This window comes from Juglans microcarpa x Juglans regia, chromosome 5D (assembly GCF_004785595.1).
Source record: "Juglans microcarpa x Juglans regia isolate MS1-56 chromosome 5D, Jm3101_v1.0, whole genome shotgun sequence".
Taxonomy (NCBI): Eukaryota; Viridiplantae; Streptophyta; class Magnoliopsida; order Fagales; family Juglandaceae; genus Juglans; species Juglans microcarpa x Juglans regia.
In genome coordinates, this window is record NC_054602.1 from 12,848,900 (window position 1) to 12,867,826 (window position 18,927).

Sequence of the window (18,927 nt, forward strand, 5' to 3'; positions counted from 1 at the left end):
TATAACAAACATTTCACTTTCAAATTTATCAACTCTTTCACAAGAAATACGTGAGTTTGCAAACTATACGAGAAGTCTTGCTTTCTTGTATTAACAATACAGCAGGAAAGAAATTATATCAAAAAAAAAAAAAAAAGGAGGAAAAAGTCTCAAATTTTATCTACACACCGACACAACACAAATTCTTATAAAATGATGAAAATTAAACAAACAAATCTTTGTTGAACTCTGTTAGCGAGAAAGCAAAGGCACAACCACGACCCAACCCGACCCACCCCCAACAGCTTTGAACAGCTGAGCGCGGAGAGAGAGAGAGAGAGAGAGAGAGATTGAGAGGGACGTACCCTCCGACATTTTCTCTATTCTTTACGCGAGGGCTTTCTTCTTCTTCTTCTCTTTCTTGTATTTAGATCTCTCTCTGTGTGTGTTCGATCTCTAGCTAGGGTTGTTTTTTTTCTTTCTTTTTCTCTCATTTCTCATATATATGATTCCGATGTCCTAGAGAGCCAATCGATCTGTTTTGCAATCCTAAGCTTCAAAGGTACTTCTCCGTTCCATCTGCTACTCAAATTTTACAATTCTGGTGCTTTTTTGGTGTTGTTTGTGATATGATTACAATATCACATTTGGCTGTCATTGATGTGATTAAATTTTCTTGGGATTTTGCAGTTCCCTACCGACTTGAGGGACTGAAAATGGTGGTTTCGGCGCCACTTACGCCGGGGCAGGTGTGGTTTTACGCATGCTTTTGTGTCATACTCTCATTTTTCTGTTTTTTTTTTTACTGAATGCTGAGAACGTCGGACATGATCGGTTGAATGGAATAGGCTATTTGGACTTATAAAAAAAACTGAATGTTGAATTTGTGGTTGTGCTAATTGGATAATAACGTGGGTCAGGGTGACGTCTGTGTTCTAGCTTGTGAATTTTTGTTGAACACGTATTCATTTTTCTGACGTGAAAATTGTTTGTAAATTTGAGAGTGGCCACTTGATCTGAAGAGAATTCTATTTCATCCCGTAATGTCTTCTTGGCTTATGGAAAGGCTACATACATACTTTGTTAGCTCATCATTAGTATTACTGTGTCTGTGTTTATTGGTCCATTCCAAAACTTTGTGCGGATCATGTGTATACTTGTCCTAAAGTCATGCTCTTGGTTCACTTTATCTAATTGTTTCTTTCAACGCATTCATTGCAAACTCCAAATTTTCTAAACTCCTTGTATTTATTGTATGTTTTGAAGAAAATTTTAAAATTTATGGTGGCTTTTTTTTTGCTTTAATTTTACACTTAAAGTGGACGAAGCATTTCATTTTTGTTACGGTTGACATGAGTACTCAGTAGCATAACTATTCCTAAAGGAGGAATGTTTCTACTGGACTCCATGCTGTACACAATTCTCTTCCTACCTGGACACATTTGACTGATCTAAATGAATAACAAAATCTACTTGTGTCTAATATAGGGTGGATGACATCGATACCATGACTTAGTACTGGAAAATAATAGAATTTAATAAATGTTTGGTACCTGATTACCATAAAACTTTGCAATATTATCTAAATCTGTTTAATACCCTATCTGTTCTTTTTGCTTCCCTCTTATTTAATGGAGCTTCCTTGAATACTTTCAGGTGTCTTTTTTGCTTGGAATAATACCAATTTTTGTTGCATGGATTTATTCAGAGTTCCTTGAATACAAGAAATCTTCACATCCTTCTAAAGTGTAAGTTTCTTATGTCAACATGGGGACCTACAGATTTTATGGATTGGGATTATTTGCATATTTGGCGGTCTTAATTGATGTTCAGTTGTTTGTATGTTATATGTTTTAACCAATTTCAATCTACTTCCTTTATTTTACTTACCATAAATGTGTGCTTAGCTTATTCTTTTTAAAGTACTCACATAAGAAAGCTTGGATATGGAGCTTGGTTATTAGTAGTAAGCCTTTGCCTTTCAAAGGGTAAAATGATATATGAATTAGTTTTAAGACGGAAGTGTTAGCTAGTTTTTTTTTTCCTTTCTTTTGATTGTATTTTTTCACCTTGTGCCTCTTTTAGAGTCAATTTGACTGCACAAATGAATTATGATCTCTAGTTGGTGTCTATGCCAAACCCGCTTGATAGCCCTGCCCATATTTACTGGATAAATTAATTATGATACATGGTTAGTGGCCATGCCAAACCCTCTGCTCTTCTACAGTGCTTGAAGGAGTCCAGCAGGTAGTGAGTGTGCCTTGGTTGAGGGAGAGAGATGTAGTGAGTGTGCTTTGGTTGAGGGAGAGAGATTTAATATAGTTTTTCTAGGTTTCTTGATCTGTTGAGCAAAAGTGTGCGCCAGAGGCAGCATCCTAGTTTGAGGCTCCTGTTTTTGGTTGCCAAGTAGTTTGCTGACTAAACATTTGGTAGATTTTTATTTCTATCATTCCCTCTGCTTTATAGTGATATTTGTTATCTTGTATGATCGAATTGTGATGCCAATGTAGAGTACAAGTCTCCACTTGAAATTACCAAACATAGACTAATGTAGAGTACAAGTCTCCACGTTAAACTGCCACACAGAAACAAAGGTTCTGATTATACATAGAAAAAGAATTTTGAAGGGATAAAAGCCTGCCTTGACCGGTCTTGTCTGGAATTAAGCTGACCCTTCCTACTATATTATATTCCCCAAACATTAATTTTCTTCACATCCAAACAGAAAGATACCATCTTCAACCACAAAATTGAAGTGAGACAAACCAATTGTGAGCAAAAGAAACTGAATTTAAGTTTCATTTAGTCAATTGGTTGAAGATTTGTTCTCTGAAGCAAACAGGTGGTTTGTGGATAAGAATTTTGATTTTTAACTAGGTTTAATAAAGCATTGTTAGGGAAGTGGTTATGAGGTGAGGGATTCTTTATGGAGATGGGTAGTTGAAACGAAGTAGGATATTTTGAATGGAGGATCATGCCCTTATCCTTCCGTGGGTCCTTATGTAGTTGGCGTTTGGAAACACATGAGGGTTTTTTTTTTGGGGGCCGGGGGGGGGGGGGGGTGTTTACTCTTTTAGATACGAGTTGTGGAGAGTACTAAGATACGGTTGGCATGATCTATGGTGTGGGAATCGATCATCAAAGGCATTTTCTGGAGTTTTCTTGTGTTGCTTGTAATAAGGAGGCTTGGGCAGCAAATAATAGGGAGTATTCAAATGGTATTCTTCATTTGAATTTATCTTTTATTATATCTTTTCAGGAGGCGGAGTTGGTGATGTTGTCTTTTTATTTTGGGTTTTATATTTTGTTTGATTTACCTTAAAAAAAAATGACCGAGGCAAGGGATTTTTTTGTTTTTTTTTATAAGTAAATAAGTAGCTTTGTTGAATAGAATGAAACTAGGCAAAGCCCAAGTACACAAGAAGTATACAAAGTGAGACACCTAATTACATTCTAGGGATGATGATTGTCTTACAAAGAGGAGGTAGTTTGAAGTTAATTTGTACTACCAAGCATTATCTATCTAGGAAGACTCATATTTTGTGTGGAAGAGCATATGGCAATTCAGTGTACTTTTGAGAGTAAGATTCTTTGTGTGGATGGTGGCTCTTGGGAAGATTTTGAGTTTGGACAACCCGTTGAAGAGAGATTTGATAGTGATGGATTGGTTTTGCAAGTGCAAAAGGAGTGAGGAATCCATAGATCACCTTCTTCTCCATTGTGAAGTGGCAAAATCAATATGGATTGTGATTTTTAGCCTTTCTGGAGTTGATGGATCATGCTTAGACAAGTGATGATTGTTGGAGAGGTCAACTGGGAGATTGCTTAGTTTTAGCCATTTGGAGAACGACACCTTCATGTGTATTGTGGAGCTTATGGAGGTAGTAGAATGCCAGATGCTTTGAAGATTGTGAGATGTCAGTGGAAGAGCTAAAGAATATGCTGCTCCAATCTCTATAAATGGACCTGGGCGCATAATATTTCTCTTTATACTAATATTTCTGAATTTATGGATTTATATTCTTTTGTCCATTGAAAGGGCTAATCTCTTGTATGCATTTGTGTACTAGGGTTGCGCCTCTCTGCATTTTTTAATGAAATGAATTAATTTTTTAAAAAAGATATTGGGATTGGGCTGGGTGGATTAGGTCATATTTAATCCAGAAAAGGACATGGTCGAGAAATGATATTAGAGACTAATGATGGATCAATGGTGACTGAGGCAACACTTGATGAAACCCTTAAGAGTATGTTGCATCGAATTGACAGGAAGAGTGGGCTCAAATTGAGGTTCTATATTGTCCAAGATAACATGAGGAATATAAAAAAGGGTAGGGTCATTTACCTACCAAAAAAAAGGGTAGGGTCATTTACTACCACTGTTATTATGTTTTGGCCAGTAATAGAACATTTGATCTCCATTTGATGCTGCAATTTGTTGAATTTGATTGAAATTTAGTTTCCTAAGATGTAATTTAATTATAAATCTTGGCTATGCCTAATTATTTGGTTTCTTAAAAAATTTTTCTACTTATAAAAAAAATAATCATAAATTAAATGTGTCCTCCTTTTTCCTTTGGTCACAGATGCACTTTGTCTCCCATCTTCTATTTGATGTATTTTTAAAATTGAGAAGATTATTATTTTTGAGATGACAAGAAGAAAGAATACGACTTTTGATGCTAGTATTCTCTAACAATAATTTTTCTTGGTTGCAGTCACTCGGACGTTAATCTGGTTGAATTGGGAAAGGAGACAATCAAAGAAGATGATCGGGCTGTTTTGCTGGAAGGAGGCCTCACAAGATCAGCATCTGCAAAATTGCATAGTTCGTCCATGAAAATGAATCTAATTAGGTCAGTTGCTATGACTAAACCTTTGGTGTTCATTTTTTTTACTTATGAAGTTCCATTTTTTTCGAGGTCTTTCAAGTGTTCTTACCCTCTGCTCATCATGTTTCTAGGTTCTTGACCATGGATGACTCTTTCTTGCTTGAAAATAGAGCCACTTTGAGAGCAATGTAAGTCTCTATTTAAAAATCTCTTTATTGAAATACATAACTTTTAGGCTTTCTGCTTTATATCTTATTACACTCATGTAGGTCTGAGTTTGGGGCAATTCTGCTGTATTTCTACACATGTGATCGCACGAATTTATTGGGAGAATCTACAAAGGTGCTTTTGTCGTGCTTCTTGATTATTTTTCTTAATCACACGCATGATCCTATTTAGCATAGCTTTATACTTGGATGCTACCCCAAGATATTATGATGCTTACTGATCTCCACGTGGCACTTTTTCTACATAATTCTGGGCAATAGTTCTTTTTGTCACTGATTATAGTGCTGCTTCATACCTGTCCATCTACATGTCATACATAATTTTACATTTGGATGACATGAATCATCATTTGTTGCAACATGCCATAATTTTATAATATTACCTTTGTTTTAATTTTTTGTTTGGTGTATGTGGAAAACAATTCCTTCCTGTATGTCATGCTTACTTTCTTTTTCCAAATATGATTGCGATGGCAAGATTTAGATAGTATCTTTTTTTTTTTTTTTTTTCTTTTTTATAAGTAGTACGACCACCCTACTTAAGAGTTTTTAACTATCTTTTTTTTTTATAAGTAAACGATTGTATTAATGGAATAGGCATAGCCCAAAGTACACTATAGTTTTTAACTATCTACAAGACTATATTAAGATTTTTTGGTCAAACGCCTCCTGTGTTTTGCCTAAATTGAGATACAAATTCATCTGTTACAAATTCAGAAAATATATGGCAATCAGCAAGACTGTCACGTGAAAAAAATTAGAATATTTAAAAATATGAATTAATTTTTTTTTTTTTTATTCATAAAATAGGCAAAGCTCAAGTACACAGGAAGTATACATGAGAAAAACCTATCTATAATTTACAATTGAAAGAAGAAAATCATGGACATTAAGTCCATTACAAACAATAGCCCCCGCCCAAGAAAAAAATGTTTTAAAGAAAAAAACTTTCAGCTCCTCCATTGTTCTCTCTTGGTTTTCAAAGCTTCTATCATTTCGCTCCCGCCAAATACACCAACACATACATATAGGGACCATTTTTCATATTGCTGCAACTTGTGTATTTCCTCGAAGGCCTCTCTAGCATGCTAGAAAGTCCAACAATCTGCCGGGCATAACCCATGATAAACCAAGTCCTGTATAAAAATCATCCCAAAGAGTCATGGCCACCTCGCAATGTAGAAACAAATGATCAACAGATTCGCCATCTTTCTTGCACATATAACACCAGTCTACTACCATTAATCGACGTCTCCTGAGATTTTTCGTGGTGAGAATTTTGTCCAAAGCTGCTGTCCAAACAAAAAAAGCTGCTTTTGAAGGTGCTTTGGTCTGCCAGATGCTCTTCCATGGGAATGAGAGCCTACCCGGGTCTGATAAAACTCTGTGAAATGATCGGACCGTAAATTTACCTTTTTTGGAAGGGCTCCAAAACATCCTATCCATCATACCCTCGGTCATACGTACTGAATACAAAGTTGCATAGAAGTCTGAAATAACCTCCAACTCCCAATCTTGGGCTGCCCTAGTGAAGCCCACATTCCATTGAGGGGAGCCATTAGAAAAAGCCAAAAGGTCCGCTATCGCTGCATCCTTTACTCGTGCTAACTCAAAAATAGCGGGGAAGGTGTCTTTGAGACAACTTTCACCACACCATTTATCATGCCAAAATCTGACGCGAGAGCCATCGCCCACAACAATATGTGTCTGTCTCCTAAAAATCTCCCAACCCTTCCTAATGTTTTTCCACAACCCTACCCCATGTGAACTACGTACCTCATTCGAGCACCAACCACCCCATGCTTCCCCAACCTATACATCAATAACAGACTTCCACAAAACCCCCCGTTCTTGTTGGTACCGCCACAGCCATTTACCCAATAAAGCTAGATTGAATTTCATCAAATTATGAATACCCAAACCACCCCCAGAAACTGGAATGCATACCGTGTTCCAATTGACCAGATGGAACTTGAATTCATCCTCCAACCCACTCCACAAGAAATCACGTTGTAACTTCTCAATACGGTTGGCAATCTTTGCTGGGAGTGGGAACAATGACAAAAAATAGGTGGGTAGGTTAGAGAGAGTACTTTTAATCAATGTAAGCCTACCACCTTTCGATAAATACAACTTCTTCCAAGATACCAACCTACGCTGCACCTTTTCAACCACTGGATCCCAAGTTTGCTTTGATTTGAAGGAGGCACCCAATGGTAATCCAAGGTACTGAAGAGGTAGAGAAGATACTTTACACCCAAGAGAGAGGCTAGAGTTGCCACATCAGGAACATTACCCACTGGCACCATCTCAGACTTTGCCAAATTAACTTTCAAACCCGAAACGACTTCAAAACAAAGAAGTAGAGCCCTCAAAGATTGGATATGCCCAAGATTTGCTCCACAGAATATAAGAGTGTCATCAGCAAACAACAAATGAGAAATATTAAGAGAACCATTCCCCACCGGGAAACTGTGGAGAGAGCCGCCTTCCACAAGACCTACAATCATCTTACTGAGGGCTTCCGTGATAAATAGGAAGAGTAATGGTGATAGCGGGTCTCCCTGTCTCAACTCACGAGAGGAGTTAAAGAAGCCCGCTGGAGAACCGTTCACCAAGATAGAGAATCGAGCTGTTGAGATACAAAACTCTATCTATTTTCTCCATCTCTCTCCAAAACCACATCTTTCAAGTAAATAGAACAGAAATTTCCAGTTGACATGATCATAGGCTTTTTCCATGTCTAGTTTGCAGATTAACCCAGGTTTCCGAGATTTGAGATGTCCGTCCAACACTTCATTTGCAATTAGAACCAAGTCAAGGATTTGTCTACCTTTAACAAATGCATTTTGTGGCTTCGAGATTAACTTCTTCATCACCGTACTCAATCGGTTTGCTAGCACTTTGGAGAGGATCTTATAGATCCCAGTCACAAGGCTAATAGGACGATAATCACGAACATCCACTGACCCCACCTTTTTTGGTATGAGTGCTAAGAAGGTGGCATTGAGGCTTCTTTCAAAACTAGCATAAAAATGGAACTCTTGAAAAACCCGCATAAGATCACCCTTGATCACTTTCCAACAGGTTTGGAAGAAACCCATAGTAAAACCATCAGGGCCAGGGGCCTTATCACTAGCCATGCCACGAACAACTTTGCATACTTCGTCATCTTCAAAGGGCCTCTCCAACCACTTTGCACCCTCTTGATCTAAAACTGAGAAAGTCAACCCATCTACTAATGGTCTCCAAGATTGTTGTTCGGTTAGGAGATGTTCATAATATTGTCCCATGTGCTCCTCAATACTTGACTGATCCGAAAAAACTACACCATCAACCATTAAAGTATCTATAGCGTTGATCCTCCGACGCGAATTAGCCACCCTGTGAAAGAATTTTGTGCATCTATCTCCCTCCTTAAGCCATAAAGCCCTATATTTCTGTCTCCAAGATGTCTCTTCCATTAGTAATACTCGTTCAAGATCTGTAACTAACTGTCTCTTGCGAACTTTTTCAGCTTCGTTCAAAATTCTTGCCTCCTCTTCCCCTTCCAGGCCCTGTAACTCCTCCGTAAGGGAACGTCGCTGTAATATAATATTGCCAAACACTTGTTCATTCCATAACTTCAAGTCATATTTCAGCGCTTTTAGTTTCCTTGCCAGAATGTAGCTTGGAGATCCTTGAAATTCATTCGAAGACCACCCTTGCCTGACCCTGTCTACAAAACCGTCAGATTTAAGCCACATATTTTCAAATTTGAAATACCTTCTGCCTCCTTGGATGCCTCCACAATCCAAAAGGATAGGGAAGTGGTCGGAACAAACTCTAGGTAATCGTCTTTGAATAACTTCAGGACAGTGTGATTCCCAATCTGAAGTTAACAAAAATCTATCGATTCTCGACCAAGAAGGGATATCCCGAGTGTTGGACCAAGTATATAAGCCTCCCGTTAGTGGAATATCCATGAGCTCCTGTTCTGAAATGAAACTAGAGAATTCCCTCATAGCGGGAGTGATGTGGGTTGTACTTGACCGTTCACTCGGGAAACGAGATACATTGAAGTCTCCCCCTATACAACTTGGTAATTCCCACCAACTAAGGATTCCGGCCAATTCTTCCCACAATAAGCTTCTTTCTGAGTCACTATTCGGACCGTATACACCTACAATGCCCAACGGTACCCATCTTCTACATTTACAAATGAGCACGCCACAGTGAATTCACCCACACATTCCTCTATTCTTTCCACTACTCTTTTATCGAACATAATAAGAACACCACCCGATGCACCTTTGGAAGGTAGATACGACCATCCATGCTGCCCTCTCCACAAACTACGAATTATTTGCCTTGTAATTAGTTCAAGTTTGGTCTCTTGCAGGCAAATGATATCACCCTGCCATTGTCGAAGTAAGTTTCTGACTTGGAGTTGTTTGGCCTGCTCGTTCAGCCCCCTTATGTTTCAAGATATAATTTTTGGTTTCATAACAAAACCATCGTAGCCCTTCCCTTCCCACGTCCTCGACAAGAACTACGCTCCCCTCCATCATCATTCATATCCCACATAAGCCTCTTAAGTTCTCTCTCTCTCTCTTTTTGTCCAAAGCCTGCAAGGGATCAACTTTAGTATGTGTATTTGCAGCTTCAACAGCTGTGAGTAAAGCCAAAATTCATCTTCAAACCCCACACATGTAATCCCAACAAGATGTTTGATCTCCATTGCTGTTTGTATTACCCAATCTGAAACCCTAGGATGAAACGATTTCAATGGAGTGGGTTCTATCTCCTCAACAGGGCATTTGCCCCTCACTATATTCACCCTTCCTTTGATCATCATCTCCCCTCTATTTGGAGGGTCACAAACCACCAAAATACCTTCCATTGCACTGTCCTCTGAATTACCCAGCCTTCCCCCACTATGATGGTCCTCCAAATTGAGTTTCACGGCAACTGGAGAAATTTCTGGTGTCAAACACACTATCTGGGCAGTTGAGGACACTAGGGGTGGCCCAGAACTTACCGCCGGCAAGTTCTGTGACTGTTCACCGTGTTTCGACCCACCCAACAACTCTCCCATCCTTTCCGTTGTAGCCTCTCGAGGGATAGAATTTTTCACAGACGCCGGTGACGACGTTATCGTCTTCGTGATGACAAGAGGCAGCCCAAATGGGTCCGTCACACCCTTCTGTGCCACCCCACGAGCCGGTGATCCTCTCGAAGACATACCAGTTCTCTCCTCTGTAACTTCATGCGAGAACGACGTTTCCACAGACGCCGACGACGTCATTATTACCGTCGTGATGGATGGAGTCAACCCAGAGGGGTCCATCGCACCCTTCTGTGCCACCCCACAAGTGGAAGAAACTTCCGGTAACTTCCCCATTAGATGCGCACCCTTCTTTTTACGCAAATCTACTTCCGACACTAGGTTTCCGCCGCAGATATCACTGGAAGCGGTCCCTAAGGACGACGGCGCCAAGTCGTCGATGGCTGTCGGCGACAGTTGCCGTTGTTGGGCCAGGAGCCCACACGGCCCAATGGCTTTCGGGCCCTTCATAGGTGAAGGCCCAGCCCTCTTGAGGCGCCACCTCATCTTGGGTTGGGCCTGGCGTGAATGACCCAGGCCCAGGCCCATCTTGGCTTTCAGCCTTAATCCAGCCCCCTGATGACCCAATCCCACTCCTAAGCCCCATTCCACATTTCCTACAAGAGCTTCAATAGCCTTCTTCAGACTACAAAGTTCACTCTTCACGTCTTTTAGATCCAGTTTTAAATCAAGAAGAGTCATATTTTCCTCCCTTTCAACTGTGTAGGGACTTGACAAGACAACTCAACTACTTCTGGTAAGGGGGTATTGTCAACCCGAGAGCACTCTCCTGCACCCCCTTTCTCTTTGTCCTTTTCTCCAAAATGAGAAATCATCTTCTAACATGTATTGCCATGCATCACTATCCTACTGCCTACTCTACCACCACGTACTGTCTCCGCATAGGACCTGGCTTGCCCACCCACCTCTTTCCCCTTCCCTCCATCTTGAACCATTGCCTGGCCCTTAGAGGAACAAGACAATGTAAGCTTCATATCCATGGACAAATTTTTCCACCCTTGTCCTTCCATCCCTGCTGGGAACACAAGCATTCCACGACGTCCATGACCATCGTATTCAGTTACTTCCAGGTAAAGCCCGAAGGAACACGCCGATGAGCAACTAATGCCATGGACCCAGCTCGAAAAGTCTTGTAGAACTCCTTTCTTCCCTTTGCAAGATAGCACTCCTCCATCGTATTTGCCAATCAGCGAGAACAGGAAGTGGTGAAAGACATCACCTTAGAAAACTTCCTACCTCTTTCAGTAATACGAAAACAGTTGCCCCCCTCAAGAGATAAGATGAACATCTTATTTTCTACAAATAAGTGTTTTACAGCACCCATCTTAACTCAAAAACAATAACAACCTCACAGAAAAATTAGATGATTCCAGAGGAAAAATAGCCAGAAAGCTCACTCATGTTAGAGAAACTGTACGGAGAGAAAAAGACTTTTAAGCAAATGCAAAAGTCTTATAAGCAAATGCAAAAGTGAGAGAGTGAGAGAGTGACTTCATATGAATTAATTTTAAAAAGTATAACTAAAAAATAATTTCAGAAATATGTTTTAAAAAATAGTAAGACCACCCTTTTACTTTTTTTTTAATAAAATATTTACAATGTAAAAAGTTACTTTTTATTTTTTTGTTTAATTTTAATTTTATTTTTGAGTAAAATTAATTTTCACGTTGCAGTGTTATTAACTTCAACATCTTTTAAGATAGTAAGGGTGGATGAAATTTTTCTGACTTCATTTAACAACAGAGATATCATGAGAGGTTATTTCTAAAAAGAAAAATAATATAGGTAGCGAATCTCAACTTACCCAAAGCACAGGGGTCTGGGGGTGGTTGACCAAATATTCCTTATAATTTAGGTACTTATTTTAGGTTAGGAGATAGAAATTTTCAATTTTTTTCAGCTGTCTAGATTCATTATCTTTAATGCACCTACAAAAAATTACCTTCAATGCAGCACTTAATTTATATTCAAAACGAACCAATGCTATTGATACAAGAGAATAAAATGACAACCTGCCTTTGTATGTTATGGATTGTTTATTGCTTTTTTTTTTTTCCTTAAAAGAACAATTTATTTTGACATCTTGGATGTAGGTGTCAGATTCATGCTTTAAATTAATATGTTTTTTTTTTTTTTTTTGATAAGTAAACAAATTATATTACTCCAAGAATAGGCCTAGCCCAGTATATACAAATAAATTAATATGTTGTTACACACAATTGGTTGGAATTCATTACTGACAATTTTAATAATTTTTGGTGATGGTTTCCTTGGGCAGAATTACAATCGTGATCTTTTCCTCTTTCTCTACGTTCTCCTTATCATAGTTTCAGCAATGACTTCTTTGAAAAAGCACAGTGATGTGTCAGCATTCTCTGGAAAATCCTTACTTTATCTTAATCGACATCAAACTGAAGAGTGGAAAGGATGGATGCAGGCAAGTACTCTTTTCAAAACTCATAACTTGTGATCAGCAGCTATGGTTGCTTTTTCTCTTTTCTCATGCTTAGGCCCACCTTTTTTTTTTTTTGATGACGGGGGAACCACCCCACAGCAGAGTTCTTAGGACTCACCCATGAAACCTAAACCCCCGGGGAGACTAGCACAGCAACCCACCGCCATGGCCTCCCACTTAAATTGCAGTTTGATCCCAGGGGGAATCGAACTTGTGACATGGGGCACATGCACACAAGTTCACCGTTACCACTTAGGCCTACCCATGGGTGGGTACTTAGGCCCACCCTTTCTTTTAATGATTTCTTTATTTTTGGATATTTGTGCTTTGGAGCTGCTGGCATTTATATGGCCACTAACTTAGTTTACATTTCTTTCTAAATTTGCCTCACATGTTTGCACTTTTATTTCATTCCAGCCATACGTTATGATTTGGATAATAAATGCTACTAAGAAATTATGAAACTATTTTATTTGGTTTTCATATGTTGGAATGTTAAAGATTGAGGAATGCAACAACCTTTGGGGATATGCCTAATCCTAGGTATCAGTTTAATATCTGAGATGGCATCTACGATTCTGTTTATGTTTTGGCAGGTCCTATTTCTAATGTACCATTACTTTGCTGCGGCGGAGATATACAATGCAATACGTGTCTTTATCGCTGCATATGTTTGGATGACTGGTTTTGGAAACTTCTCCTATTATTACATTCGAAAGGATTTTAGCCTTGCACGCTTTACCCAGGTAATAGACTGTACGACTGTACAACCATTTCATTTGAAGACTCAATTAACTTCTTTTTTTTTTCTTTAAATCTTCTTTCCATGTGTAGTGATAATTCCATATATAGTTATAATCAAAATCTTCTAAATCTCTATTATACAATGCAGATGATGTGGCGGCTAAATTTCTTTGTGGCGTTTTGCTGCATTGTTCTTAATAATGACTACATGCTGTACTATATTTGTCCAATGCACACGCTTTTCACTTTAATGGTGTATGGAGCCCTTGGGATTTTTAACAAGTACAATGAGATAAGCTCAGTGATGGCTGTGAAGATTCTTGCATGCTTTCTCGTGGTTATCTTGATTTGGGAAATTCCTGGAGTTTTCTACATATTCTGGCGTCCACTAGCATTCGTTTTAGGTTAGTAACCTACCTTGTGTTACCTTTTTTATGTTTTAGCTTTAATTTGGTGCTAAATTAGATATTAATATGAAAGTTACGGAGTCATTTCATAGCTCTGCTTGTCAGCTTGCTTGATTTTAGCTCTTCAAGTGATCTTTGCCAAAATTTTTGAGCACACAACTTGGACTTGAAATTTAAAGCTCTAGTTTTTTGGCATTTATATTTGGAAGTGTTTTGGTTAGGTCTCATCTTTTGTCATTGTGTTTTTGTTATGGTACTGTTTCTATTACTATTATTATTGTTGTTGTTATCTCTTGGCCGCAATTATATGTTCACTTTTACTCTCTAAATAGGTGTGACCTTTTGTATACCATCTTGTGTACTTGGGCTATGCCTATTCATATCTATATAATAGTTAACTTATATAAAAAAAATTGTATGTTCACTTTTACGTTTTATTTTTATCTCCCTTGAACTTTTGATTTTTCACCACCTTCCCCTTTTAATGATAATTTTATTTATTGTAAACTCCTGTTCTGCGATTATATTATTTGTGAATGCATATCACGAAGATTTTAGTATGATAAATTGGCTTTTGTTATGCTTACTCTAGTGGCAAATTTTCATGATTTTTTTAAAGTGAATATGGGTATGGTGCGAACACTAGATACAAGCTGCAGTCACATGTATATGGATGCTGACTTCGAGGACAGCTCAGGCAATGAGTTTTAGGGTCATATTATCTAATTTTGATTTCTGTTATATGGGTTGTGTTATTTTTGGGCTTTATGTTATTTCCTTTTGTGAGTTGTAGACAAGTGTGAGTACTGAATATGGTTTATTTTCTTAGTCTCCTTAAACCTATTTTTGTTCTCATCAGACTCTATTTGATCATGATTATTGACTCGAGCTCTCCTCCTGGTTTTCTTATTATTCTTCCTTTGGTTTTCTTCTTATTGTGTTTGTGGGCTAAGATCTTTGTAAGGAATGATGATAATATACTGTATCTGTTTTAGTTTTCCTGCTTTCTAGAGTGTAGTAGGTATTTCCTTGTTTACTTCCTGTGTACTTGAGCTGTTCCTATTCTTGGTATTAAAATTTCTTTTTAATTATAAAAAAAAAGTTATTTCCTTCTTCCCCTTCTTTTCACCCTTTTCCTTTCTATCCTTCTCAATTCCTAGCGTCTTTTGCGTATACTTAACAGTTGCTTCTGATGACAGGGTATACTGATCCTGCAAAACCAGATCTCCCTCGTCTGCATGAATGGCATTTCAGATCTGGACTTGATCGGTATATATGGATCATTGGAATGATATATGCATATTACCACCCCAACGTAATCTCTTAAATGTTTGATCATCTGTTAGGTCTTGCTTTCTTTGGTTTGCCAACTACTAAATTTTTAAAAAATTGAACTCGTTAGGTTGAGAAATGGATGGAAAAATTGGAGGAATCTGAAACTAAGAGGAGAATCTCAATCAAAGCAAGCATTGTTGCAGTCTCTTCATTTGTGAGTTGCATGATCTTGTGACCACATCATATGCATTTTTTGCTTATAGATTATTAACGATCTATTTTGGATTTTCTCACTTATCATCTTTATTTCATTTTAATATCTTTTCTAGGTTGGTTACATGTGGTACGAATATGTTTACAAGCTGGACAAGGTTACTTACAACAAATATCATCCCTACACATCATGGATTCCAATAACGTGCGTATCGACTAGTTGCTATATTTGTCCTATTTTATCTTTACTTTTGGAAGTGGGTATTTGGAATCTTGTAAGGTTTCACATAGATGTTCAATCAATTACCCTTTTTTGTTCATTTCCAGCATCTTACGAGACCTTTGCTATTTCAGTGTGTATATTTGCTTGCGGAATTTCACTCAGCAGTTTCGGAGTTTCTCATTAACTCTCTTTGCGTATGTTTTCTTGTCTTTATAATGAAACCATTCTATACTTGAAACACCCCCTTTCCAGTAATTGAGTGGCTTTATTCTTCCTTTTTAATAAATTCAAATGAATTCTGCTACCATATTTTGAAGGTTTTTTTAATGTTCTACTTGGCATTATTAGGTGGCTTGGAAAGATAACTTTGGAGACCTATATTTCACAGTTCCACATCTGGTTGAGGTGTGTAAAATCATTTATGTTTCACTGGTTTGGAGACCTATATAACAGATCTGTATTTATTAATTTATATATTTTAAGAACATCCTTTCTTTTTATGAGTATGAAAATTTATATTTTAAGAACATCCTAGCATGGTATCATTTTTAACTCTCTTTGATGTTGTCTTATATAATTGCTTAACCTTATGTGACCCTTCTCGGGAGTGAGTTAATACTATGGTTTTAAAAGCTTTTCCTTATTTACACTTGGTGGATGAGATATTTAAGCTTTCTTGTTAAGATTTCCATGTGATATTTGGATTTCTTTTTTTTTTTTTAATAGTCAAAATAGATATTATGGTAAAGGTAGACACTTTCTCTCTTCCTCTGACACTTACCAGAAAAATTACTAATGAAAACAGTACCAAATTGCAAATGTACAGAGAAAATAAATTGGCAGAGATAAGAGGTAAAATGAGAGAATATTAAGAAATCTGAAAACAGACCATACTGATTCAACTCAAATGTTTCTAACTTCCCTCTATCTATCTGCAGATCAAGCGTGCCTAATGGACAGCCTAAGTGGCTTCTTTCTTTTGTCCCAGAATATCCCATGCTTAACTTCATGCTCACTACTGCTACTTATGTCATTGTAAGCTTATTTATTCTTGACCCTTAATTTATGAAGGCCACCAGTGCTAATCATTTCCCATTTTTTATGCATTTTTTGCTGCACTCTGAACTTGCTTATGCAGGTATCCCTACGGATTTTTGAATTAACCAATACGCTGAAGACAGTTTTCGTACCCACAAAAGACAACCGGCGGCTGCTGTATAATTTTCTTGCTGGGTCTGCCATTTTCCTGTGCTTGTATTTCATATCACTCGTTCTTCTTCAGATCCCTCATTCACCGGTAATTCCATTTATCTGAAATTTTCTTTTTGCTACACAATGGCACTTTAATTGTTTATTGGGAGAGTTTTCATATTTTGAATTTGCGAAGGGCTTTTGTCATAATTGTGGGTCAGAGATTATGGTATATAATATATATTTACTCAGTTTTTAAACGATCTCTGAGCTCAACTAGATGTTCTTACCTTTGTATGATGACCGGTAACTGAAATTACTCTTACAGGCCTGAAAAATTAAGACTTAGGACAGAATTACATAGATGTTTCCTGTCGGATGTGCGAAAAGTATCGAGGCAGGAGTTAAATAAGGGGACTTTGGAAGATGTTGGCTGCAAATCTAGCTTTAAAAGCAAAATTTCCATTGGGCTAGATAGACTTGCCCTCACTGCTGCATCAGGGCTGAAAGTAGAAGCCTGATATACATTTCGCATGTGGCAGAGGGCAGGAAATGACAGGAAAGATCTTTTTGTTTCTTCTTCCTTTTTGTAGTACTGCTGAATGGTGCATATAAATTCTTTCTTCTTCGTGTTCAATCATTAAAGAAAATGTAGGATCCTGTGACATATATCACTTGCCTGGTATCAAAGAAATTCGAGATTCATTACTAGTGTAACTTTGATTGTCAATGTCGTGTTACATGATTGGAGCATATTTGAACTTGGTGTATTCAATTGGAAATCGTAATTCTGAGATGTTTTTATATTCTTGGAACATTGTTCTCGACCTTTTATTGCTTCTTTCCCCCCTCCCTTTTTTTGGTTCTTTTGTGGGTTGACAGGGATATTTTCATCTAGACGGACTGTACACCCTTATGTTCGTACCCGATTTGAGTAACGTGTTCTCAGTTCTCAAATTTGTTTGTAACACCTTTTATGCTACCATCCATTCCAAATAGACCGCTTCATCAGATATTGTGCAATTTAGTTCCGGTCCATGCTTGTTGCATGATCAACACCTTTGGCACCATTTTTGTTGATAAATGACGCTCCCTAATACCGGTATCAGTCAAATTTGGACAAGATCGACATCCCCAGCGGACTGGTGTTGAAGTATGCAATAGAAGAAGTAATGAAGCTGAAGATCCTGGCAAATATGTCACTTTAGAAGCCAAGGATTCCCTTGGTTCTGAAGCTCTTGATCATGGCGTCAAAGGTGTAGGCATAGGTTGTACATATGCGTATAGTTTGGAGCTTGGATTTTGTAGTGTCGAAAGGTTTGAGAGGTAGGATTTGGGTGTGCTGAGCTTGACATGGTTAGGAGAGTATTTTGCCGGAACTTGGGAGGGAGTGTTGGAATTTGGAGGGGATACCAGGGAGCCGAGTGGAGAAGGGATGGGGTTTGGAGGTGTTAGGTGGAGGAAGACGAAATTGTTTGCCGTTTGATCGGAGACAGAGAAGGGTTCACCCGACATTGGCTTCAGATTTCTTGTAACTGCATTTTTGGTACGGTTAGAACTTTTTGAAGTGTGGAAGCATCTTTGTTGCCATGCTTTATGACTTTCTGTGGGCCGAAAGCCGTAACGTCGCAGCAAGGCTTGGCATTTGGTTGATTCATAATGGAAGTGACGCAGAGGTAGATGAAGAAGGAATGTAATAACAGAATGAAAAATGAGAGGAATTTGAAGATTCTATTCCACGTGAAAATGTACAATATGCTCTTGCTACTTATAGACAACAAATAACGGAATGAAAATAATGAAAAAAGAAAATATATTTACAGCTCATTGCAACAACTCTTAAACAGAAAAATATTCCTTTATTGCACTATTGAATATCTATCTGGAGGAACCGGAGGGACTTGAGGGATTTCTGTAACACTCCGTATTTTAGTATATTTTTATTGAATGATTATTTTTAATAATTCAAAAATTTATTCTCTTATTTTATAATTATCGGATAATTTAAATGGATTATTTTATGATCTTTAAATTGTGAAAATTAAATTGTTATGTTTTCTTAATATTTATTTACTGTTGTATATTTAAATTTTTCTTCTTTTAAATTAATTGATTGTGGGATTTAATTATTTTATTTTCATTGTATCATTACGTTTAATTTAATTTAATTGATATGCTGTTTTAAAATCATTTTCGTTGGATCATTTTCTGTGATCCAAGATGTGAGGATTGGACCTCATTTCTTTCCCTTCATTTTTTCATTTTCTCCTTTTT

At 37.7% G+C, this 18,927-nt stretch overlaps 1 protein-coding gene across 1 annotated transcript; it reads left to right on the forward strand.

Annotated features, from left to right (window-relative positions):
- Positions 1-231: 231 nt before the first annotated feature.
- LOC121264971 (protein REDUCED WALL ACETYLATION 4-like) lies at positions 232-17,437 on the forward strand. Its single transcript, XM_041168388.1, has 17 exons — positions 232-541; positions 670-728; positions 1,636-1,727; positions 4,698-4,835; positions 4,943-4,999; positions 5,081-5,153; positions 12,424-12,582; positions 13,197-13,346; positions 13,493-13,748; positions 14,951-15,066; positions 15,154-15,240; positions 15,356-15,444; positions 15,594-15,656; positions 15,811-15,867; positions 16,401-16,497; positions 16,601-16,759; positions 16,982-17,437. The coding sequence occupies exons 2-17, from the start codon at positions 696-698 to the stop codon at positions 16,985-16,987; spliced, it is 1,632 nt and encodes a 543-aa protein (XP_041024322.1). The 5' UTR covers positions 232-541; positions 670-695; the 3' UTR covers positions 16,988-17,437.
- The last annotated feature ends 1,490 nt before the right edge of the window (positions 17,438-18,927 follow it).